This window comes from Lagenorhynchus albirostris, chromosome 12 (genome assembly GCF_949774975.1).
Source record: "Lagenorhynchus albirostris chromosome 12, mLagAlb1.1, whole genome shotgun sequence".
Classification (NCBI taxonomy): Eukaryota; Metazoa; Chordata; class Mammalia; order Artiodactyla; family Delphinidae; genus Lagenorhynchus; species Lagenorhynchus albirostris.
In genome coordinates this window covers 22,144,148-22,170,980 of record NC_083106.1, presented here as the reverse complement: position 1 = coordinate 22,170,980, position 26,833 = coordinate 22,144,148, and the positions used below count along the sequence as shown (strand labels likewise).

The window sequence follows — 26,833 nt, the reverse complement described above, 5'->3', positions numbered from 1 at the left end:
GAGGCCCGCGTACCGCAAAAACATAAATAAAATGCCGTAGTAATTGCACATAATCAACACACACCAAAAAAAAAAAAAAGACAAAGATAGTAACACATTAGTAATATTCAGTGATGTAATAGCTATCATAACCTGCTTTACAGTTTCTTAAACTTCCCAGAAATCAGTTTTATTCCATGGAAGTAAACAAGAAAGAATCAGGAATATTTCCCACATACTTATCTTTTCAGACATACCTAAAAGGAAGTCAAAAAAAAAAAAAAAAGATCACTTGACATTTCAGAGAAAACTCTAAGCTAGAGAGTCCGCTGCTTTACGCGCAGGAAATTCTTAGGTAACTGAGAGGCACTGAGTGTCAGAACCCCTGCTGGCCTGGCCTCCTGCTTTACTGGCACTCCTGTCTGGCTGGCTGGCTATGCTGACAGTGTAAATCAAGGGATTATCAGATTGACCACATGCCCTAGTCTTTTGTTTCTTTGTTTTTGTTTTGTTTGGGGAGGGAGAGAGGAAAGTTGACTGGAGCCCCAGAGATCTATGAAAAAAAAAAAAAAGAAAAGGAGGAGGGGAGAGAAATGTGCAGTATAAGTGCTTTCTGTTGTAAAAGTTATGACAGAAAATAAGAGTTTGATTCTGGCAGAAACAAACTGGCAATGTGGGTCAAGGATTAACCCACAGGGATGCTGGGATAACATCTCCTGAGACATGTCTCTAAATTACATCAAAAACTTCTATGAAGGATGTGTAAGTATTATACAAGCAGCAGCAACAACAATTGTATGAGTCCTATCTGTTATTTTAACATGATTTGCATGAGTGCTGATGAATAAGGTCCTCTACATGTATGGAGAATGATATAAATATCAACCATTTGCTTCAACATATTCTGAATTTAAATAACTGTAACTAGAATAATTCAGAAATTACTTTTAGCTGTTGGTGCTTTAAAGCTGATCGCTCTCTCAATTTGATAATTGAGAAGAGAAGCTGTAATGACAACTAAATAAACATTATTTGCTTATTAAGATAGTGTGTATACTAATGAATTTAATGTTGGATTTATTATCCAATTTTTTAAAAAGGTACTAGATATACTAAGATTACCTTGATTTTATTGCAAAAGGTTTACAGGGGTAAGGGATATTAATTAAATTCAAAGCTTTTTACAAGTTTCCAAAATTATTTATGTCATTAGCAACAAGTTCCTATTTGACTGTTGCACTTCAGAATTTCAAAGTGAAAAGGGTAAGAAATCTCAAAATGCAGGATTTGAATTGGGCTTGATGATCTCTAAGTTCCTGTCTTTCTTTGAAACTTTATGAATCTTAAATTTTTTTTAATGTGATAATGAAATCATCCTTTAAAATATCCCCCTTTAATGTTTGTTTTCAAAAGTTTTTTTTTCTCCTAAAACTGTAACAGATGAAGCCTCCCACCGTGATCGGTCCATTCCACACCCTTTTCTTTGGATCGGTCAGAATGTTCTTCCTTGGGGTGTTAGGCTTTGCAGTTTATGGGAATGAGGCTTTGCACTTCAGTTGTGATCCAGACAAGAGAGAAATAAACCTCATCTGTTACAATCAGTTCAGGCCAATCACTCCACAAGTAAGTGTTTCTGTGTGCACAAATGTAAACCTTACTCCACACCAGATAAAATTTTTTTCTTTTTAAATGTAAAATAATGTCATAATAAGATGAAGAATATTCTAACAGGTATTATTTCTAGAATAATTACCTTTTTAAAATATTAGCTGTATATTTCAGGTAAATTAATTTGAGTTGGTCAAGAGTTTCTTCCAAGTCCAGCATCCTATTATCTATTGATGTTAGAATTATACTCCAGGCTTGTAATTAGAAATGGAAATTGAGTAGATACTAAAATAACGTATTCCATCATTATTAGTAATTGGTAGGTGATGACAGTAAAATATGACTACATTTTTACAATTACTAAGTGTTTAAAATTTTAAACTCTAAACATCTTGGTAATTAAATGAGATTATGTCCAGCATTACCATCTTCATTATATTATTTTTATCCTCATAAGACTTACAAAACTTAGAATTTTTAAATTAGCCTCTATTGAGGGTCAGTGAATTATGGGTTTTTTTAGTGTGTTTTTTCATTACGTGTTGACTGATTTGACTAAGATATTTCTGACATACTTTAGGTGTTCTGGGCATTACAACTAGTGATTGTCCTGGTTCCTGGAGCTATTTTTCATCTTTATGCTGCATGTAAAAGCATCAATCAAGAATGCATTCTTCAAAAGCCCATCTACACTGTGATTTATATCCTCTCTGTTTTATTAAGAATTAGTCTAGAAGTGGTAGCATTTTGGCTTCAGATTCACCTCTTTGGTTTCCAAGTAAAACCTCTCTACCTGTGTGATGCCGTGTCTCTTCGGAAAAAATTTACTACCATAAGATGCATGGTGCCAGAACACTTTGAGAAGACCATTTTTCTCATCGCAATGTATACATTTACTGTAATTACAATAGTCTTATGTGTTGCTGAGATTTTTGAGATAATATTTAGAAGATTATGCTTTCTAATTAAGCAATGACCAAAAGGTTGATTACCTACTGTCATGCCACAATTATTTATCAACCATTTTTATTTAGTTTTATCTCATTCAGTGAGTATCTCAATTTCAAACATAAATATCTGTTCTTCAAACTAACCTCAGTGTGTCTAAAATTTATGTCTAGTATAAAGTACAATACTCAGTTCTAAGGCAGGGATTCTTTTTTTTTTTTTTTTTTTTTGCGGTACGCGGGCCTTTCACTGTTGTGGCCTCTCCTGCTGCGGAGCACAAGCTCCGGACGTGCAGGCTCAGCGGCCATGGCTCACGGGCCCAGCCGCTACGTGGCATGTGGGATCTTTGCGGACCGGGGCACGAACCCGTGTCCGCTGCATCGGCAGGCGGACTCTCAACCACTGCGCCACCAGTGAAGCCCCAAAGAAAGGGATTCTTGAACAAAACCTTTGTTCCGTTTTAATTTTGTCACACATTAGGAAACATACATGGAACTAATGTTAACTCATTTTTAAATAGTACTTTTACAGAGTTCTTTCATATACAACATCTTAATCAATCACAGTATTTTATGGCCAGAGAAACTTTTATTAACTCTTTTACACAGAGTAGAAAAATGAGGCTCAGGGAGATTAATATATGTAATCCTAGGATTCAGCTTTCCTAACTATAAAGCTATTTCCCTTTCCACTTAACTATGCAGCATAAACTTTGAGGATGTAATTATTGTTGTATTCATGTAAAATATAACTTATTTAAGTGCAAAAGTTGTCAATTAATTATTAAAAGAGTCATTCTATAATTTGATGACTAACTTGAAGAAATGGAGCACTTACATTTTTAATATTATACTCATACTGTTGTCTTGAAATTTTAAATATTAAATGATATGGTAATGTGGCCACCAAATAAATAAAAAATGTTATGGAAAATAGTGTGCATGATTTCCTTGTTGCTTGTTGGAAAAAAAAACCCCTCTGTGCTCATAGATATCCTACAACAATAGTTTCTATATTCAAGATTATTGAAATAGTAAGTTATATTTATATTAAGCTAGACTTCCTAAATAGCTATGAAATGATTTCAAAGGCAATTTTTTAAACTTTTTATTTTATAAAGGAGTATAGCCGATTAACAATGTTGTGATAGTTTCAGGTGCACAGCAAAGTGATTCAGCCATACATATACATGTGTCCATTCTCCCCCAGACTCCCCTCCCATTCAGGCTGCCACATAACATTGTCAAAGGTAATTTTATATTAATTCAGTGCATTTCTTTTTATCTGCCTGTCTTACCAAGAATCATGTCCATTTGATATCATTTAAAAACTTTGTGTATGACTGCGTTATACTGGTGCTTTATTAGGGAAATAAGTATAGTCAGTCAAAAACTGAGGTTTTCAATTTTTTCTTAAGCATTATTCAACCTATGGTTGATATCATAAATTTCTACATTAATTTTTAAATCATTGAGGCTTTCTCCACAGAAAAGCACAAGAAAAAATCCAATTTACCTTCATTCAACAAATAGCTGCATAGTATCGATTATTAAACATGTACCACATTAAAAGTTCAAATACAAAGATAAACAAGATGTAGTACCGTTATAAGATCATATTCTAGTGAGGGGCACAGTGGTATGACAAGAGGCTGGGGGCTGTTGGAAATAGCCCCCTCTGAAGGGAAAGACTATTTGCTCATTGATTTTGTTTAGAATCACTGGCCCTTAGTGATAATAAGCAGCAACAATGTCTAGTATGTTTTATTCTTATTTTTAAATTATCTGTAGATAATATACCGTTTATTGCCTGTACCTAGGGTGGACTCCTCCAACCAATTCTCCCACAAACACATACATCTTCAATATGGTTCATATTTTCCTGCATCTTTAGAAGGCATGTAATTTTTTATTGGATACCAGACATTGTGTGTTTTACCTTGTCGGATGCTGAATATTTTTGTCTTCCCATAAATAATTCTTAAATTTTATTCTGGGGCACAGTTAAATTACTTGGAAACAGTTGATCCTTTGTACTTCCTTTTAAGCTTTGTTAGATGGGACCAGTGTAGCCCTTACTGAAGGGCTAATTTTGCCCCGTTACTAAGGCAAAACGTTTCTGAGTGCTCTATGAGATGCCTCTTTGGTGCTTTGGAAATGTTATCTTTCCACCATTCTCAAATTCTTGAATTCCTTCCTCAAGCTGGTTGACTCATTGTCTTAGTCCATTTGGGCTGCTATTACAAAATACCTAGACTGGATAGTTTATAAACAAAAGAAATTTATTTCTCATAGTTCTGGAGGATGGAAGTCTGAGATCAAGGTGCTGGCATGTTCAGGTTCTGATGAGAGCCATCTTCTGTGTTACAGACTTATTGTATCCTCACATGGTGGAAAGAAGGCCAGAGAGCTCCCTAGGGTTCCTTTTATAAGGACACTAATCTCATTCATGAGGCCTCCCTCCCCATGACCTACTTACTTCCCAAAGGTCCCACCTTCTAATACCATCACATTGGAGGTTAGGATTTCCAAAATATGAATTTTGGGGAGACACAACATTCGGCCCATTGCACTTATGGTTACAACAGAAATTGCTGTAGCTACAGGAAGCAGGTTTTTGCTGTGCCCAGGGAAAGAAGGGAGAAGGGGCAAAAAGACGTTCTTCTTGTTTGCCCCTCAGGATTTTTCTAAGGAGAGATCATTTTTTAAAAAAACCAACAGTCCTCCCTTTAATATCACTGCCCATTCACAGGCGAACAATTTGATTTATTCTTATGCTGATTCATCCTAGGACATTGTCAAAGTATGCTCCTTTTTAAGAGGATTTCTACCCTAGCTGTTGGAAAAAGTCACTGTTCTCAGTTCTGTGCGAATCTTGGGTATTGTTCCTTTTAATCCTTTCAGGTAGCTCTTTTTCTGCAAAGATGTTTAAAGATGTTACATTGATCAGGACTCAGTCGAAGACCCTTTACAGATTTCTGGAGCTCTCATGCTTTGTAGCTTCTCCCTCTAAGGTAGTCTGTCCTATGAAAACTAGCCTCTTTAGCCCTGGACTCTCTCTCCTCAACTCACAAGGAGGAAGGATAGCATTTCTAAGCCACTAGAGGAACCCTGGTCACCTCTGCTTCTTTTAAGTAAACAGTCCATATTGTTATGTGTAAAGATACAGATCCTGTGAGAGTTGGTTTGGACAGTCTTTTCAATTCCTTAATGATCTATACCATTCTATGATTTCATTTTGTTAGTAAGTATATCAGGATTGTTAGCACACAGCTGTATACTCCTGGATAATAAATGCTACATAAAAATATAGCATTTATAAAATATAAGATATTTAAATATATGTAATACAGTTTAAAATATAAAAACTGATTTTTCTAACTAAACTGCAAATGTAGCAAAAATTAATAAGAATGTCAAAGTTAAACAAATAACTAACCACTTGAAAATATATTTAAAGTTATTCCAGAAAAAGTTGTTGGGTCAAATAAGGTAATTCAAACTGAAGCTTTTCAGTTTGTTTATAAATGAACAACAGTCAGAATATTACATATTAAAACCTATAAGATATTGTCAAAATTGTAGTGCATGGCCAATTGACAGTGGAAGATACATTTCTTTTTAAAAAATAAACAATAAATGTAATTCAAACAGCAAATGTAAGAACTTTAAAATAAAACTAATGAAAACAAAAATAATTTAATAAGAATAAAGACAGAAAGTAATAAATCAGAAAAAAAACAGCATACGATGGATAAATCCAAAATTGTTCTTGAAAAAACTATGTGTGGCATATCAAATCAAGTGTGGAAGTATATCCTTATAAGATTTTATAATATATATGAAGTTATATATCACTTGAAGTACACTGTGATAATTTAAAGATGTATACTATTAAATACAAGACAACCAGAAAAACAACAGAATTTTAGCTACTAAACCAACAAAGGAAATTAAAACATTCAGTTAATCCAAAAGATGACCAAAAAGACAAAAAGGGAAAAAAACAGATGGGACAAATTGAAAACAATAACAAGGTAGTAGAACTAAACCTAAAAATATCAACAGTTACAATAAATATAAAGGTCTTAGCACTCCAAACCAAAACAGGGATTTCTGACTGCATTTTTTTTTTTTTTTTTTTTTTTTTTTGCGGTACGCGGGCCTCTCACTGTTGGGGCCTCTCCCGTTGCGGAGCACAGGATCCGGACGCGCAGGCTCAGCAGCCATGGCTCACGGGCCCAGCCGCTCCGCGGCATGTGGGATCTTCCCGGACTGGGGCATGAACTCATGTCCCCTGCATCAGCAGGCGGACTCTCAACCACTGCGCCACCAGGGAAGCCCCACATTTAAAAAAAAAATCCAGATCAAATTATTAACAAGACCCCACTTTAAATGTTTAAAACATTTTAATATTTCTACAAATAAATAATAATAAAAGTGGAAAAAGATATATCATGCAAACGGTAAGCATCAGAGAGCTGAATTAGCTGTATTAATATGAGAAAACTCAAGCAGATTTCAGGGCAAAGAATAATGACGGGGATAAAAGAGACATTTCATAATGATTAAAGTATAATTTCATTAGGAAGCATAACAGTTATAAATGTGTATGCCACCAGTGCCAAAATAGAAGAAGCAAAGCCTCCTAGAACTGAAAAGAGAAATAAATCCAATTATAATTAAAGATTTCAACATTCCTCATCAGTAATCAATTGACAAAGTAGAACATCAGGAAGGAAACAGAACACAAACATTACCAATAAGCAACTTGAACTAACTGATATTTAGAGAACACTCTTACTAGACAACAGCAGAATATACATTTTTTTCAAGTGCAAGTGTAACATTCACCAAGAAAGTTCATTTTCTGGGTCATGATAAAGTCTCAATGACTTTGTTTAATTCACAATAGAATTAAACTAGAAATTAATAAAAATAAGATATCTGAAATATGCCCAAATATTTGAGAAAATAACAACACATTTTTATTAAGCCATTGATCAAAGAAGAGATTACATGGAAAATTTTAAACTACTTTAAACACAATTTATCAAAATTTGTGGAAAGCAATTAAAACGGTTCTCGACAGCATTTTAAAAGTTCTATATATTATGTTAGAAAAAAGAATTTTTAGCTTCCACCTCAAGAAGTTATTTTAAAAAACAGTTTAAATACAAATTACATAGTAGGGAAATAAAAATAAGAGCATGAAACATTGAAATAGAAAACTGAAAGACAATAGAAAAATCAATGAAAGGAGAAGATGGTCTTTGAAAAGATTAGTAAAACTGACCAATTTCTAGCTAGACAGATTGAGATAATAAAAGAGAAAATGAAAATTACTCATATCATAAATGAAAAAAGAAAGAAACATCACAACAGAACATTTAAATGATTATAAGGAAACACCATGAATGATATTATACCAATAATTTAGTAGTTAGATGAAATGGAAAAATTCCTTGAAAGACACATATTACTAAAAACTGACTCAACAATAAACAGAAAATATGAATATCTCTACACCTATTAAAGAAATTGAATTTAAAATAGAAGCTTTCCCAGAAAAAAAAAATCAGGCCCAGATAGCTTCGTTGGTGAATTCCTTCAAACGTTTAAGAAATAATACTTCACAACCTCTTTCAGGAACTAGGAGGGACTATTTCCCATGTCATTTAACGAAGCCAGCATAACCTTGATATCAAAAACTCTTAGCAAAAATAGTCTAGCATATGTAATCCAGCAATATATATAAAGATAATACATCATGTTCAAGTGGGGTTTACCCCAGGAATGAAAAGTTTTTTTAACAGTCGAAAACCAATTAATGTAATTCAACTAGATTAATGGAATAAAGGAAAAAAATCACCTAGTCATCCTAATAGATGCGGATAAAAGCATTTGATTACATAACACCCATTTATAATGAAACAAACAAACAAAACCCCAAATCTCTCACTGTAAAACGGAACTAGCTAAACTTGATAAAAAGCATCTAAAAATACCTACAGGAAATATCCTATTTAATAGTGGAAGAATGAATAATTTCCCATATAATCGGGAAAAAAGGTAAGGATGTGTACTTTTACCACTTTTGTTTAACATTGAACTGAAGGCCAATAAGACTAAACAAAACAAAAATTACATATATATTTAATATATACTTATTCAATAAATGCAGTAAGACAAAAAATAGAAGATATACAGATTAGAAACGAAGAAATATCATCTTTAGTCACAGACATAATCATGTAAATAAAAAATTCTAAAGGATGTGCTAAAAGTTACTAGAATTTGTAATTAAGTTATCAAGATTGAAATTTCTGTAGAGCAATAAAAAATGAAATTTAAATTTTAAAATAAGATTTACAATATTATTCATTAAGTATGAAACAGGTAGAGATAAATTTTACAACAGATATGCTAAACCTGTACAATAAAAACTACAAAATGGTGTTGAGAGAAATTAAAGATGTTAGGGCTTCCCTGGTGGCGCAGTGATTAAGAATCACCTGCCAATGCAGGGGACACGGGTTCGAGCCCTGGTCCAGGAATATCCCACATGCCGTGGAGCAACTAAGCCCATGTGCCACAACTACTGAGCCTGCGCTCTAGAGTCCATGAGCCACAGCTACTGAAGCCCGCGTGCCTAGAGCCCATGCTCTGCAACAAGAGAAGCCATCGCAATGAGAGGCCCATGCACCGCAACGAAGAGTAGCCACCGCTCACTGAAAATAGAGAAAAACCCATGCACAGCAATGAAGACCCAACGCAGCCAAAAATAAATAAAATAAAATAAAATAATTTATTAAAAAAAGAAATTAAAGATGTTTTAAATAAGTGGAACAATAAACCAAGTTCATGGTTTAGAGACCTTAATCTTTTATAACTTCGGTCACTCCAAATTGATGTGTAGATCCAATACAATCCCAGTCAAAATCCCAGAAAGCTTTTGTAGAAATTCATAAGCTGCTTTTAAATTTTATATGGGATACAAAAGACCTAGAATAGCCAACATGATTTTGAAAAAGTAAAAGTAGACGACTTACATTATGTATTCTCAAAACTTACTACAAAGGTACAATAATCAAAACAGAGTAGGGTTGGTATGCAGATAGGCATATTGATTACAGGAACAATAGAGACCAAAAATAGTTCAGCACATATATAGTTGTTGTTTCTTTTAATTCTCCAATTTAATTCAATGGTGCTGGAACAACCAGATATCCATGTTGAAAAAAATAAAAAGCATTTTTTTACCTTTACCCCTGTCTCAGCCATGGATGTGTAAATGGACCTGGCCAAGTCATTGGTCATCTCTTTCAGTCTTCTGATAGCAACTGTAGGGGAAAAAAAACAACTCTATTTTAGGGGATGCTAAACAATCAGAATGTGAGTCTCATATACTGGAAGACAAATTTCTACCATAGAGAGTGTACCCAAAAGAGACAGCTATAGGTATATACTACCCTCATTACACTGGTTGAGCCCTGTCATTTCCCATCAAAATATTGGTGACCACAATCAGAATAGAAAGTTTTGCTGTGAGAAGACCACGAGTACACTGGAGTCCAGGGAATGGTGCAGAACATTTACCTTTTCCCACCAAAACACCAGTCAGTTCTGGTCTCTCTCCCTTTTCTTCTTCCTGTGGTTGCTCCTATCCCCTATCTCTGCCCTCCCTTAACTTGCCAAGATTCTAGCCCCAACCTGGAGGGTGACATCAGGTCCTTCAGCAACTGATCAGAGTTGGATGGAAGAGAGTTAGGTCCTTCTTCATAGTAAAATATCAGTAAATTCTTAATTGTAAATCATCAACCGGAAAAATCAACTTCATGTTGTTAATATTTACCTTGTTTACACTCATAGTTACTAGCTGTGACCTGGTGCAACTTAAATAAATTCTATGTGTCTCATTTTTCTCACTTGTAAAATAATGAAAATGATAACACCTTCTTTGCAGGGTTGTAGTAAAGATTAAATGATTTAAAGTAACTAGAAACATGCCCGATACACAGTAGATACTTGGCAAACTGCTAGCTAGTTATTCTTGCTTTGTTGTGGCACGGAAGAGGTGAAACAATTCATATTTGGTGAACTTAACTTCAGTAGCAGGAAGTGCAGTTTCTAACCAAGGCAATCAGGCTAGAGGATCTGACTTGAAGAGAGTGGAGAAGGCTTAAAACATCAGCCATGTACTGATGATTCACTAGGGCACTGGCCCTCAAACTTGAGTTTGCCAATTTACTAAAGACCTTTTAAAAATACTGGTATTTAGGATCCAACTCAGAACAGTAAAATCCGTAAACCTGGGCGGGGGTACCTAGACATGAGCTTTTAAAAAATTTCTGGGTTGGGGCTTCCCTGGTGGTACAATGGTTGAGAATCTGCCTGCCAATGCAGGGGACACGGGTTCGAGCCCTGGTCTGGGAAGATTCCACATGCCGCGGAGCAACTGGGCCCGTGAGCCACAACTACTGAGCCTGCGCGCCTGGAGCCTGTGCTCTGCCGCGACAGCGAGAGGCCCGCGCACCTCGATGAAGAGTGGCCCCCGCTCGCTGCAACTAGAGAAAGCCCTCGCACAGAAACAAAGACCCAACACAACCAAAAATAAATAAATAAAAAAAATTTTCTGGGGTGAACTTTAAGGACAACCACAGTTGAGAATCAAGAACTAATAGGAAAGAATAAATGAGACATCATAAGGATAGAGAGATGATTCTGCTTTGCTTCATTAATTTCTCTACCAATCTAGCAACTTCTGATTGGATAGTGGGAATAGAGCAGGAGAAAGAAACCATACTATCTTTGTCTGTTCCGGCTGCTATAACAAAACACCACAGACTGGGCAGCTTATAAACAACAGAAATCTATTTCTCACAGTTCTGAAAGCTGGATGGTCAAGTTCAGGTGCCAGCATGGTCAGGATCTGGTGGGAGCCCTCTTCCAAGCTGAGGACTGTTGATTTCTCATTGTATCTGCAAATGGTGGAAGGGCAAGCTAGCTCTCTGGGGTCTCTTTTATAAGGGTATTAATCTGATTCATGAGGGTTCTGTCTGCATGACCTAATCATATGCCAAGGGCCCCACCTCCTAATATCATCACCTTGGGCATTCAGTTTCAACATATGAATTTTGGGGAGACACAAATATTCAGTCCATAGTACATATGTTCTCAACTGGTAATGAATGTGTTGCTGAAATTGGGGAGAATACAGAACTCAAGTTTCTTGTAAAACAGGTAGCCCGCTAATTAAGGTGATGTACTCTGCAAAAAGGGATAGACAAAAATGTGGACTGGAGACAACACAAGGACACAGAGTAGGTTCTGCTGAGCTTGGGGGTGGGGATAGGGTGGAGTGTTGGTTAGAAAATAGTAGGCAGAGGGAAATTTCAGAGCTTGAGATCTTGTTTCTTGGAGATGGTGTGATTCCAATGAAAACCAGTTTTAAGATGAACTCTCAAAACTGGGGAGTGAGATAAAATAAAGAAATAAAGATTAAGGTTACTGGAGGAGGTGAATAAAGTGTAAAGTCCTGATAGCATGGGCTGGAGAGGAGAGAAAAAGAACTGATGACGTCACTGATGGTAGAAGGAAAAGTTGATGCCTACCTACAATGGTATGAGTCGGCAGCATTGAGCAAGAACTACTACCTGAGCTCCTTATCTGTGCATTGAGAAGATAGTAGCTGTCAAATGACTTTGCAAATCTCTCATTACTCTCCAGAAACAAACGATCTACAAATTATTCATTCACTGGTGTATATGCTCTCCAGCTCAGAACAAAAGCTCAATTTTCTTCAAGCTTAATGTGTTAGTATTTATGTTGAAAAAGTAACTGGTTATTTTATCCAATGTGCCCATACAGAAGAGTGTAATTTAAAATGGAAACACATCATCTCTCATCTTACGCAAGAATTGAATTTAAAGTTTCTAAAATTAGAAAAGCTTCTATGGACGCTATTAAATTAATCTGAGGTACTGGAAACGATAATTCCTGAAGAATGCCAAAGGCAATTCATGTCTTTACCTTTTCTCCCAATCAACAAACATTATTTTCTTTTTGTGTTTGCCTTTCTACCCGTCCTTCAGCCACAAAAGGCGGGTAGAGGCTGGAAACAGAAGAGAAATAAAACAAAATCTCTTCTCTCTCCGGCCAGCGGCCAGCAGGGAGCGCTGGTGCCATAGGCGGTATCACAGCCAAGCTGCTCCACCTCCTCTGGGCTACGAGCCAGGCGCACTGAGATTGTCCCTGCTGGGAACCCGTAGTTGCCTCGACGTTGCTGAGCAACGGGAAAATGGGCGGGATTTGCCTGCGCGTTAGTGCGCGCACCCTCCCAGACGGAAGCGGAAGTGTCGGTGGCCGGCGAGTAAGAAGGGCTTGTTCCTGGAGTGGAGATGGCGGCCCTTGCTCCGCTCCCCCCGCTGCCCCCGCTGCCTCTACAGTTTAAGAGCATACAGCATCATCTGAGGACGGCTCAGGAGCATGACAAGCGGGACCCTGTGGTGGCCTATTACTGTGAGTCTTTCCGAGTCGCCGCGGCCCTACTTACCCTCCGGGGCCCACACACCACCCCCTGGTTCTTGAGGCAGGCCCCGCTCCCCTAGCTTTAGATCTGAGCTTTGACCTCTGACCTGCCCTGGGAATCCCTTGGGGCCCCTCCCTCCTCAGGGATCTCCACCTTCTCTCCGCCCCCTTGAAGGCCCCAGAAAGGCAAAACTTCAAAAGGACCATGGTGTCTACGACCTACCCAGTCTTGTGCTTAAATATTTTTAAACAGAATACTTGGACTCATGAACTCTGGAACACACTGTTCTAAGGGTTTTTTTCTGCGTGTACACACAAGAGGCTCTTATCGCCACCAGGGAATCCTGATAATAACCTGGGTAGCTAAGTAATTGAGTTGGAGCTAAAACGAAGGTAAGTGTCCCAAAGACAGTAGTGATGTGGACAAAAGGAAGATAGACTAGTTGAAACTATAGTAATAAGTGCACGTGAATTAGGACAACATGCAAGCGCATTCAAAAATTCATAAATGGAGAGTAGCTGCTACAAAACAAGCACTTGGATTTGTCCATTCCCCCTTCTGCATTCAAACTACCCTGTCCCACCAATGAGAGTTTATAGTCTTGATTTTGAATAATACCTGGGGTTGAGACATTTGGTAGCAATAGTCTTGCTTTGGTTGACTGTGATGCTTATAATCTACAGGTGATGAAAAACACAGATTAAATTTGTTGACACTTTTTCCTTTGCAGTGAAGAGAGTAGATTCGGTAAACTTTATTTCATATTCCATACTCTAATGTTGTTGCAAATAAAACACGTGACTAAGCAACTATAAAGCTTCTGAAAAGGATTTTTAGCCTTGAGAAGCTCAATATAATGTGTCCTCTATTGTGGACGTTATAAGATTAGCTAAAAAATGGTCCACTGTCATCCCTGCCATACTCCAGGTAACCCCATTTTCATTTCTCAAATTGCAAGCCTCTTTCAAACCTCCACGTTCTTCACTGTCTTGGACCTTCTTCCTTTATTCTCCAATTGGCAAACTCCTTATGATTCAGGGTCTAACTCAAATGTCACCACTTCTGTGGGCAGTAAGTTGATTACTCTCAAGGCTTTACCTCAGCTTGTTCAAATCGTAGCAGCATTTTTCCATTATACTTGTTTTTGAGGTTCCTTAAGTAGGGACTATTAGTCTTTCATTCAGCTTGTATTTATTAAGATTCTACCTGTATGAGCATTACCAGGAACTGTGACTACAGTTCCTGCATTCATGGAATTTACATACTATGGGGTGGGGAGATTAAGCAATAAAATGAGTATATTATATAGAATATTAGAAGGTTACAAAGAAAAATAAAGCAGGGAAAGTATAGGGAGTACCAGGAGTAGGGTGGTAGGAAGTGAGGAAGGGATTTCATTTTTAGACTGGTCAGGGAGAGCTTCACTGGGTTCACATCTGAGCAAGACTTGAAAGGAGTGAAAGGCAGGCTTTGCATCACCGGGGAAAGAGTACTCTCCATAGAGGGGGTACACAAAAAAAGCACAAAAGTCTTGCTTGAAAGAGGATCAAGGTGACCATTGTAACTGGAGTGATAGAGCAAGGAGAAAAACGATGTGATTAAAGTCAAAGAGGTTATCTCTTATAACAATGAAATAGGAACCCTTGATTCTGTGTAAAACTAATCCCTGTTTATGGGTTCTGTATTATATACCTTTGTGACTGCCCAGAGACCCTTTATTTCCCGTGTCATTATCTTCCCTCTTTTGCTGTTTCTTTCTAAACTTGCCCTAGTTTCCTTTATTTAAAAACTAAAAGGAGCTCTCACTGTGACATTCCCCTAAAGTTGCAGTCCTGTCTGCCCAGCCTCAAAGATAAGCTTGAAATAATTGTCTGTAGTTGTCTTTACATCCTTATCTAATAGAACTTTTTTAGCCCATTGTGGTCTGGTTTTCATGCCCATTATTTCACTGTAATTGCTCTCAGCAGGGTCATGAACAAACATTTTTATTGCTAAATCCAGGTGACACTTGAAAAATATTTTTGTTATGAAACATATGCATGTTAAAGAACATATATAATGTATGTAAGGAACAGTAAAATGAATGCTAATGTACTCACCATATTTGCTGCTATTAGACTTATATTTTTGCTGATCTGACGAGTGTGAAATGATGTCTCATTCGAGTGAAATTTGCAATTCACTGAGCCTTAATAAAGTTGAGCATCTTTTCATATTTTAATTAACCATTTGTGATTTCCTTTTGAAATACCTATTTATTGCTTTTGACCGTTTTTCTATTTCATTGTCTTTTCTTAATAATCTAGCTACTGATCCATTGGTATATGCGTTGTGATTGTCTTCTCCAAGTTTATAGTTTGATTTTTCACTTGATTTATGAAATCCTTTGATGTGCAAAAGTTTTTAATTTTAAAATATGGCCAATTTATTAATCTCTTCCTTATGGTTCATGTTCTGATTTTCTAGGCCTTGATTTCTTTTTGTGTACCTTATTTGGCACTTTGGCTTCCTGAGTTTGTAGGTTGGTGTCTTTCATTAAATTTAGAAAATTTTCTACTATCATCTGTTCAAGTACTGCTTCTCTGCTATCTCTGTTCTCTCCTGCAGTTTTAATTAGGTATGTGTTGCATTTTTCTCCTTTAGCTTCTTTGTCTCTTAATGCTTTCATAGTTTGTATCCATTTTCTTTCTGTGCTACATTCTGTATAATTTCTTTAGGTCTGTGTTCACCTCCACATATCCTATTGTAGAACCCATCTGTTGAGTTTCTATTTCCATTTTTTATTTCTAGATGTTCTCATTTTGTTTTTAAATCAGCTAGCCATTTCTGATAATCTTTTGTTAACTGTGTTTTTAAAACACTCTTCTTTAAATGCTTTAAAAAATATTTACGTTTATATTTGCTGTCTGATAATTCCTGTGCATGTTATATTTTAGGTGTGATTCTGCTGTCTAACAGAAGATGGCTCATGATGACTTTTTTCCTTGTAATTTATGCTCTGGATGTACTAAACCAGTGCTCTTCAAACTTCAGTATGCAAATAATTCTATGGGAATCATTTTCACAGTTCTCAACTTCTGTATGTTTCTTTCCTGACAAAGTTCCTTTGGTCAAGGTAGCAAAGTAGTATGCTTCTTCCTTTTTTTTAAATCATATCCTGTTCTCAGTTGCCCTTCTCCTACTTTAAAGAAGAAGGACATACTCTGATGCCTCATTAGCATTTTTATGGTGTATTGCCCTGGAGAAGAAGGTGGAAGGTACTCCAGGGTGTCCAGAAAAAAGGGACAGTTCAAATAAATTACTGGTATTAGTGAAACCTCAATTAAGGTATTAGGTAGAGCTTCCTATCTTTCTCTGTCTTATTTGGAAGAACACCAGTCAGAGCAAAGAGTAAGCTTTTATTTTAAAATGCTGGGCATGAGGAAGAAAGGATGTCAAAGGAACATTCTAACATATAACTTTTTATAAGGGGAGCGGTCAGGAATGAAACTCAGAAGAAGAAGGAATTGTTCTTAGCTATTAGCAGCCATTGTTTGGTCATTTTGGATTTTATCCAGAGGAGTGCAGAGGGACAGTGTGCGACCAAGATCAAGTGCAAGATGGTGTGGAGAGGCTTAGCTGTGGGAACAAGGACATGAATGTACCACAGTGGAAACTTCTCTGTATTTCAGAGTCTCTTACACTTGTATGTATATATATTAAGGGTAACATCTCATGTTCAAAATTGGCCTGTGTTGAGGTGTTCTGAAGTTTCAAAATGGCAAGAGTTTTCATTATATGACCTTACCTTTTTGTTCTCTGTTCCTTACTAAAGTGTCATTCCGGAGGTAAGAAACAAAAGGGAAATGCTGAAGTGGGGCAGTGCCTTATTTCATCCAAGTCACAAGCTCATGTAAAGGTCTGTAGGTTATCAGAATTTTAGAATTAGAATTCAGAAATGAGATGGGGCTTGCGGGGACGTGTTAACATATTTATTCGAATTAGAGAAGTCATATTTTTCTGAAAAAAGTAAACCTCCAGTGGCTGATTGGTTTGGCTTTAACAGCTGGTTTTGCCATTTATGTAAAATGGTGGACATTCTCCTTAAATGAGGTAAATCTTTAGCTCTGAAGTGTTTTGTTTTTTCAGAAATACATTTAAAACAAGTGACAAAATTAAAATACTAAAAAATTTTTTTTCCTGCCAGCAGATGTTGAAATGAACAGTATTTCCGTTTTCCCAATCCTGTGTCACTGTCTTAGGATAAAAAGAAGCCTTTGAAAGAAAATGATGAGTCTTTCTTTATAAGATCTTTTCTGAATACTTAACAGGAATTGAGAGAATGAATACTCTAATGATGGGGTGACAGATTCTTTCCTAGTCTTAAAACAAATTTTCAGGCAGACCTAATTAAAATGTCAGCTAAGAGAGATTATTAACAATATTATTTGATGATAAGTGATGATGTGGTTTTTAGCCTATAACCCAGAAGGAATTTAAAGAATTCAGTGATTTTGCTGTGACAGAGCTTCCATTCACATCTGCTGCTTTATATGAATGAATTTTCTCCCTTGTTAAATTCATAAAAATGAACGTAGGAATAGAACCAATACTCTACCCTGGTTCATTATGGGGATAAATCATATTAATTCATAGATAGGCAGTTTAACTCATTATTTGATGCATTTCCAAGAAAATTGTAATATTTATACTTAATGATTATTAAAATAAATAATCATGTTGTCTTGATCAATTATACATAATAATAATGGCCAAAACTCAATTCCAGAAGAAATATTTTAACACATAGTAGCTTCTCTCACAGGAAATTTTGTCAAAATTTCAATTTTTATATCCTTTCTGTTGCAGAGCAGTATGATAGGATAATCAAGTAGGACTTTTGAGCATACAAATACATTTTTTATAATAAAATTCTATAAGATAAGTAAATAGAAATATGGGTTAAAAGAAAATACACAGTATTATTTCTGACTCTTAAAAAAGCTTTTTGTATCTTAAAATAGATTATAATAGATATCAAATTACTATGGTATTTACAGTTGAAAGAGTGATATAATTTTTAGATGTCAATATTTGATGTAGTACAGAAATTACATTTTTTTACCTGTTTAAACTTCTGATGAAAAGTGGTAGATGTCAACTGAAAAATGTGTGAAGGGATACATTTCTATAAACTTAGAGCAAACAAAAATATTCTAAATTCCTAGAGCAACGAAGAATTTTTTGTGAGAAAAAAATTCAAGATTATTTTGCTAAAGTACTTGCTGATTTATAAAAGTTCCATATTCTCTTATTTCTGAGGCTTTATATATGTTGCTCTCTGCTTGGAATCCCCTCTGACTTCCTCTTAATCTAATTTATGCTTACGGACTCAGTACTTTTTGCAGATTGGTTTTCCTGACCTCATAGAATGGTCTAGAAATTGTTTCACATATGTCCCCCATCTTGATCACATTGTGTTATAACACTGTTACCTTTCTGTCTCCTGGATTCTCCTGGAGGACAGGGATTGATACCTTTTTTTCACCTGGCACATAATTGGCATTCATAAATATTTAATGAATGCCATTGTTCTAAATATTATGAATATTCCGTTCTTACTAGAATGTAAGCTCTGTGAGAGCAAGAAGTATGTCTTAGTTGAATCTCTTAACTCCGAATACAGTACCTAAGCCATGGTGGATAATTGTAAATTATGTAATTTACATGTAATATCTGTTGATTGAATAAATGAACTATACGGTAATTCTTAGTTTTTTCACATGCTCTTACTACAGTAAGGAAACGTAATGAAAAGAATTTCAAAACACAGTATTTTATGACTTGTGGGTATTAGATTAAGTCATAGATATGTCATAGGATGTGCCCATTGTGCCTCCTCCTTTCCAGTATTTTGTGATTTCCAAAAATGATTTCTATCTGGCCTTAATGGGAATTAAACATTTCTAAATTGTTTGATCTTTTATTTTTAAGTCAGGAATGAGTGTTGAAACACCATAGATCAAATTATTTTTTGACTAACATGCTTAGTGTTTACTTCTCTGAACCTTTTAATGTAGTAACTAATAACAAATTATTAAATTTACTCATATTTGTAACATCTCCTCATTCCTGGAAAGAATCCTATTAGATTTTTTTTCATTAAACTTTTTATTTTGAGATAATTGTAGATCCACATACAGTTGTGAGAAATAATACAGAAGATCCTGTGTGCCTCTTACCCATTGTGCCCCAATGGTAATATCTTGCAAAATTATAGTACAGTATCACAACCAGAATATTGACATTGACACAATCCACTAATCTGATTCAGACTTCCGTAGTTTTCCACGTATTCATTTACGTGTGCGTGTGTTTTTAGTTCTAAATAGTTTTGTCAGGTGTAGGTTCATGTATCCATCACCGTAGTGAAGATAGAGAGCAGTTTCCTAAGAAGAATCCTTCATGTTACCCTGTTACAGCCAGAACTTTATGTTTGGGGGGGAAGTTATTTTTTATATTTGTCAATTTACATTTTAAAAAATTAGACTTGAGCTAATGTTGATGTATTAAAGTTTTCTAGAATATCTTTCATATCTGTCAGATTTTCAAATTTATTAGTTAAAAATTACAAATTTAACCTTCCCATCCTTTCCTCATACCTGTCACAATCAGCCAGTCATCAAACATTTAAAATTTTACTTATCTCCTTAGTTTCTCTGATATCATCCCCTCACCTTACATCTAAGCTATTGACATAGCTTCCTACCTTCTACTTCAAGCAGGTAATCCCTGTTGCTACTAAAAAGTTCTGCTTTAAATGCTTAGGGGAAAAAATGCAGAATAAAAGAATGATAAAGTTAACTAAACATTTAGGAATTGTATGTGACACAAACAGTACAATTAATTTATAAAAACATTGCATTAGGAAAAAATATTTCCAATAGATGAGAGACAAAGATGAGAGATCCAAGATCCAATAGATGAGAGCCAATATCCCTGATATATGAAACACTCATATAAATCCATTTAAAAAAAAAACAAAACTAAGATCCCCATAGATAAATGGACAAAGAATATGTATGTACTACTAAAGGAGAGAATACTAGTTATTAACATTCAGGTAAGTTAAAATGGCATACCTTTTTTGGACTATAAAGTTATCACTCAGTGCAAATGAGTATATGGTGAAATTTTCATTGATGTGGCTGTGTGAGTTGATTCATAGTTTTAGAAAGCATTTTGTCAGAGTGTATGGAATTGTAAAACTATCTGATGTTCAGTAATTCCAGTTTTGAAAAGCTTGTGCTTAGGAAATAATCACTAATATATTAAGAACTTTATGCAGAATTCTCTGAATGATTATTTATACATTTGTGGCAAGCTCAAAACAACCTAAATATATATCATTGTGGAAATGGTTAAGTAAGTTATGGTATATCCATTAGATAGAAAGTGATGTAATCATTTAAAAATTAGAAAGCATCTTTTGAAACATGGGAGAAAATTGATATAAAAATACAGGATATAAAATTATATATATACTACGATTTGAACTTTCTTATATGTACATACATACATACACTTGGAGAAGAAATTGTGGCTTTTAGGTTTATATATGGTTTTCTTTTGATTGTCTTTTTTTTAATGTTTTCTATTCTGTAAGTGGGCATGTCCCATAAATACTAAAAAACAAAAGCTTTATTGAAAGCAAAAATTTTTGTAAAGGTACTTGTGGTAGCTCCATCTGACTATCAGAAAAAATATAAGTGCCTTTAGGAACCACTTATGATTTGAACATGGCATCATCTTTTGTAGTTTTAATCAAACTGAATTTCATTCCGTTTCTAGACCCTTACTGGCTTTCTGTTGTCTCCAAGCTTTCCAACATTGTTCTCTCTCCCTTGGTACCTCTTCCCTTCCCTGCCATCCCCGCTTCATTTTTATCCTTTGGATACTAGCTTGAATGTCACTTTTTCTGGGAGACCTTCTCTTAAACTCCCTAGTTTTAAGGTGCATCATCTCTGTGTCCTCATTATGCCTTGTATGGCTTTACCTAATTGCTTTTCATTTGCCTATTTTGTCTTCTAGGTGGTAAACTTAAGAAGACTGCACGCTGCTGGGAGCTCTTTATTCATTTACTGTACCAGGTAGTGCTAGGTCACTAGACATATTTACACAATAAAGAATAGGTGCTCCAAAAATGTTAAATTGATCTGAATTTTAAGGCAGCTATAGTCCCTACAGGGAACTATGGCCTTATAGCTGTCACTGAATAAAGAGGCCAGATAACTAACATTTATGTAGCTCTTGGCATTAATAACAATACTTTTCTTCAGAGCATCGGATTTGAACCTTATAGTTATCCTGGTCCTTTTATTAGTAAGTGATGGAGCCAGGACCTGAATGACAGATTCTAGATGAGAAATGGTTATATGTAAAATTGTTGATAGTAGGTAGTAATTAGAATACCACTTACAGAGTGAAGGTAAAGGGACTAGTTAAATTGGTGAAAAAGAAAGGGGGAGCCAATGCAGTAATCTGGAAGATTCCTAATAAGTGGAAGGTAGAAATGGAGGACAGGCTTGATGTTATTAACATATCTCTGAGCTCTGTTATGTCTCTTTTTTTTTTTCCTTAATGAAGCCAGAAAATACTTGAGTCTCTACTAAACATGGGCACCATATGATAACTATTTTGATTCTGTGAAGTTTGGTGGTGTGGATAAAGCTAAAAGTAGAAAGATTCCTTCCTTTTAAATTTGCTTAAGTAACTAAATACATAAAGTTTCAAGTTTGTTTTTTTAAAGTTTCCTCTAGGGGGTGATATTGTACAGTTAATAGACATTCAGTAAAAGTGTACAAGTGTTCTTTCAGAGTCATGTTTATATGATCATAGGAAAATTAAATGTAGTTTTCAGGAAGTTGTAAATACATATGGTATATTTCATATACAAGATGTTATAAGATGCACAAGTGTAAATTTTTACTTTAGTTTAAAGGCCGAAAAATATTGGATTTTTTGCTTCATGGTGGATATTAGGATTAATAATCAGTTGCCTGTTATTTTTTTGTTGTTACACAGAAATCGGATTTTTTTAATGACAGATAAGCTTAACTAAGCCAGTGAAGATAAGCAGTGGCTTTTTTTTCTTTTCTTTTTGCTGATTTCTGAATCTGTAACAATTAATTTGAGCCCATAGTCCTCTTATCTAAGTACTTATCATTTTTTATTATAAGCTGACTCGGGATACTTTACTTTAGCAATGACAGGTTAATAAATACGCACAGAAAGTTGGACTACTGGCTTATCCATTAGTACTCCATTCTTTTTGTTTTTGCAAACATATATGCAGACATGCATTTTATATCGTAAAATAGTCATTTTAATAATTACTCCTTTTTTTTTTTTTTTTTTTTTTGTGGTACGCCTGTCACTGTTGTGGCCTCTCCCGTTGCGGAGCACAGGATCCGGATGCGCAGGCTCAGCGGCCATGGCTCACGGGCCCAGCCGCTCTGCGGCATGTGGGATCTTCCCGGACCGGGGCACAAACCCGTGTCCCCTGCATCGGCAAGTGGACTCTCAACCACTGCGCCACCAGGGAAGCCCAATAATTACTCCTTTTTTGAGTAAAATAAATCAGTTTGGTTTTAGACTCTTTCAACCTGTTTCTAAGGTTGAGGGGACAGGATCAGTGTGATCAAGTAACTTGTCCTTATCTGTCATTGTCTTATGTTTGGCACCCATGCAAGTTTAAATCATCTTTGATAGGATTCTTTTTTTTTTTAATGACAATTATGATTGTTCAAAGTGAAAGCTTACATCCTCTTGAGCAGCACAGGTTTCAGTGCTTGATTAATTCTCACTTTCATTCAATTCATCATGTATTTTTCTGTGGCTTGTCCAGGTTTTTTGGTTTTTAGGTGTTTTTTAATCCCAGTTGTTTCTCTTTGGAAACACTTTGGAGTCCATTGTACCTCCACTGTGGGCTTATTAGATATTCCTCTTTGTTTTAGTATTTTTAATGGTTGCTCTAGCATTTACAGTAACTTATCACAGTCTACTATCATATAACACCTCACATATAAGTTAAGAACTTCACTTTCTTTTCTCCTGTCCTTCGCCTGTAGTTGTTATGTGTTTTATTTATACATATACCATAAACCCTAGAATATATTTTTTAACCATCCTTTTTAAAAAGATTTATAAAATGAGGAAATATAATTTTTAATATATTCCCACATAATTACCATTTTTAGCACTCTTCATTCCTTTGTGTAGATTGTTTTAAATCTGGTATCATTTTCTTTCCTGTTGAAAAGTTTATCATTTCATTTGTAGGATTGCCATCAATTCTTTCAGGTTCTCTTTTGTGAAACAAGCTTTTATTTCATTCTCATTTTTGAAAGATATTTTTGCTGGTTAAAAATTTTAATTTGTCAATTGTATTTGCCACACCTCCCCACCTTTGGAGGGGAGGATTCCAATTACATGTATGTTAGAGCACTTGGTGTTTTCCCACACCTCACTGAAACTCCGGTTTTGTGTTTGTTTTTGTTTCTCTTTTCAATCCTTTTTCTTCCTGCTTTAAGTAGTTCCTATTGCTATGTTCTGAATTTAACTAATTTTTTCTTTTATGGTGTCTAAACTACTGTTAATCCTGTCCAGTAAATTTTTTATTTCAGATAGTGTATTTTTCATCTCTGGATGGTCCATTTGTGTTCCTTTGTGTATGTTCTGTTTCTCTCTGCATTTTATTCATGGTTTCCATTAAATATACTTTATAATAGTTCCCCAGTATTTTAATGTCATCGTCTGCTATTTCCATTATTTTTTCATTGTTTTATCTTATCTTATTGTTTTATCTTACGTTCACATTCTTCTGCTATTGCCATCATTAGTCATTCTTGATTGGTTGCAGGGCAGAGTGAATTTTAAGTTCTTGAATGTCTGTTCTTGAAGGGATTTAATGTGACCAACAGCTAAGTTAATTGCTGTTCAGTTAGATTCTTTTGTGCTTTATTTTGTTTGTTTTTAGCTTTGGGGAGCAGGTCTAAAGTAGCCTTTGCTTTAGGGACAGGTTAACCCTATCACTAAAGCATATCCCTTTGGGGGTCTCTACTGAATATCCTGGGTAAGCATCTGGGGCTCTCCACTCCTTCTGGTTGGAACTTGAATACATCCCAGCCCTGTGTGTGCTCTGGGGACAGTCCAGCTCACAGTTTCTGCTCATTCTTCGGCCGTGTGGAGTTTTCTCCTTCACATGCACTATGGTAGGGTTCTCCTGAGCCTCAAGTTTACCCCTATACAGATTTCTGGATTTCTTTTCTTCATAGCTTCATCCTCTTCAGAACTCTGCCCCTCAACTTACAGCTGCCTCAGTCTCCGTGAACTCCAGTCTGTCTTCTCAACTCAGCTAGAGGTCTGTGCTCTGCTTTGGACTCTCCTCCTACTCCTTAGACTGGGATGTACCTCCAGGCAGAATGTTAGGCTGATATTGGTGTCACCTCATATGTTTCCCTTCTTCAGATGTCTTGGTCTTACCATGTTTGTTTCCATTGTCTGAAAACTTGTTTTGTATATTTTGTCTAGGTTTTTTGTTGTTTACAGTGGGATCGCAAATCTCACTACTCCATGTGGTCAGAATTAGAATCTGTGTTCTCATTTTAGTAATCAAATCATCACTTAGTGTTCGCTAAGTACCAGCATGGTCTTTTAGTAGGAATTCAGAAATAGCTAACTTTTTCTTAAAGCTACTGTATTATGACAGAAGCTCTAAAAAATTTGTTTAAGAAGGAATGAGTGAAGTAAATACCCTTTATTAATATATATTGATTCATACTTTGTTTTTATTCCTTGATTTGGAAGTCCATTCACAAAAGATAATAAAATCCCTGCTTTCACAAAAGCAGGGATTTATAATATACTTATGAGTAGAGTAATATATTTAGTTCTATTTATTGGAATAAAATTTGCTTTTATACATCAGTGTATAGCATAATGATTCCTATTTGAGTGCTACATTAATTTAACCTATTAACTCATAACTCTTCACAATTGCTTTTATATACCTTTTGTGTGCTTATATCATGCATTTCATATTTTTAGATTTCTCATGTATAAGCAAGGGTGTGTTAGAATGTTAATGTTTAGATTTAATGTTCATACCTTCAGGATTAGTAAATGTTTGTCTCCTAAATGTTTCACATTAAAGTTAGGTTGGAAAGTATTTAATCCTTTTGCAAATATGTCTCATTACTCATCTTCAAATAATATTTATTCATAAAAATAAACATTTCCTTGATGAAATAAATCAAATATATTTTCTTATACATGATTCTAGCTACATATTTATTCTGTTTCAGTCGGCAACTTTCCATGTTAGACATTAATTTTTCGTCGTACTGCTGCTGCTACAATGAATTACTTGTCCTGAACAGAGTTCTGTATGAAAGTGATGCTTTTTTCCATCCATTATGAAAAAGATCTTTTGGTGTATTTATTAATTTTCATAAGTAGGTTTAATGTCTTTTCACTTTTATTAATATTAGAAAGTGTATCTTGTGATACAACTTAAGAATTGTAAACCATGTAAGATATTCAAAAATGTAAGAGGCCAACTTTTATCCTAAATCTTTCCGGGTCTGAGATGATTCTTTCCAGTCCTTCATTTAGAGGTGTTGCTTTATAATAATGTCCTATAATTGCAAAAACTGAATATGCATGTAAGCCAAGAAAAAAATGCATGTAAGTGAAACCATTAAACTATATTGTCATTAAACTATATTTTGAGTACTAGCCATTTGTATTAAGGTTAACTTTTAAAGAACAGGAAGCTGACATTTGTTTATATTTGTGTTGTGAGGGAGATTGATGATGGTTGTGGTGATAGTGAATTGGGAATAATTTGATTTTTGTTTCAAAGGAGATACAGATAATCTTCATTGCTTGGTAGCAAGAAAGTGCTGATTAATTTTATGCATGTTTGCTTAATGGGCTCTTACCTATGCTGGATAGCCATTTATGCCCATAGTTGGTCCACTAGGTAGCTAACTACACTCCATAGATGGTAGGATTCATATATTGTTCACTACTTTGATAAAGTAAGGAGAAAGACCTCCTAGGGGAATGAAACTGTCAGTACTGTATTTCCTCACATTATTGTGTTATTGCGTTGACTAATAGTATATATAGATAGCGAGTAATTAATTAATGTCTACTAAATTTTCTGTGTGTGTGTTTGGGTGAGGTTTTGTTTGAAAGATGTTTGAAAAAGTCATTTGAGAGGTTGGGAAGATAAGGAAATCCGTCTTACACAATTAATATAAAATGTCTTCAGAGAATGGAGAAAACAGGAGAGAAGATGGTAAACAAAATAGAGAACTTTAATATTTTCAAACCAACTGTTTCACATTGGATGCAAAATGTTGGCACATCATAAAAATATGTATGTTTAAACAACTGTAGCTTGTGCTCAGTTTATAGTGATAGAAAGTGTATTTTACTTTGGTTGAATAAATAATACTGAAATATTCAATTATAAAAAAAGGTATTAAGCTCATTTGAGGTTGATAATTAATGGTATTTATAGTGATGCTGATCTGCCAGTGGTCTCTGTTGCTAGTATGTAGGCATAGGGAGAGAGGATAGTTGGGCTTATATATGAGTGTGCTTTTGCCAGAGGAATGTAATAAAAAGATTCAGGGATAGGAGATAAGACAATAAAGTTCAAGAAAAATCTATCATAAAATCAAAGCTGGTTGCAGAGGGAAGTTAAAGGAGGAAAGAC

The 26,833-nt window shown here is 35.2% G+C and overlaps 2 protein-coding genes across 2 annotated transcripts in view; both read left to right on the top strand.

Annotated features, from left to right (window-relative positions):
• Positions 1 to 702: 702 nt before the first annotated feature.
• On the top strand, positions 703 to 2,563 carry GJE1 (gap junction protein epsilon 1). Its single transcript, XM_060167282.1, has 3 exons — positions 703 to 741; positions 1,420 to 1,602; positions 2,168 to 2,563. Exons 1-3 carry the CDS (start codon positions 703 to 705, stop codon positions 2,561 to 2,563), a joined length of 618 nt encoding a protein of 205 aa, XP_060023265.1.
• Positions 2,564 to 12,895: 10,332 nt separating this feature from the next.
• VTA1 (vesicle trafficking 1) overlaps positions 12,896 to 26,833 on the top strand; it is a 66,582-nt gene continuing 52,644 nt past the window's right edge. Inside the window, exon 1 of the mRNA XM_060168039.1 lies at positions 12,896 to 13,055. Coding sequence (XP_060024022.1) covers positions 12,935 to 13,055 — 121 coding nt within the window. The 5' untranslated portion in view covers positions 12,896 to 12,934. The remainder of the gene's footprint in view (positions 13,056 to 26,833) is intronic.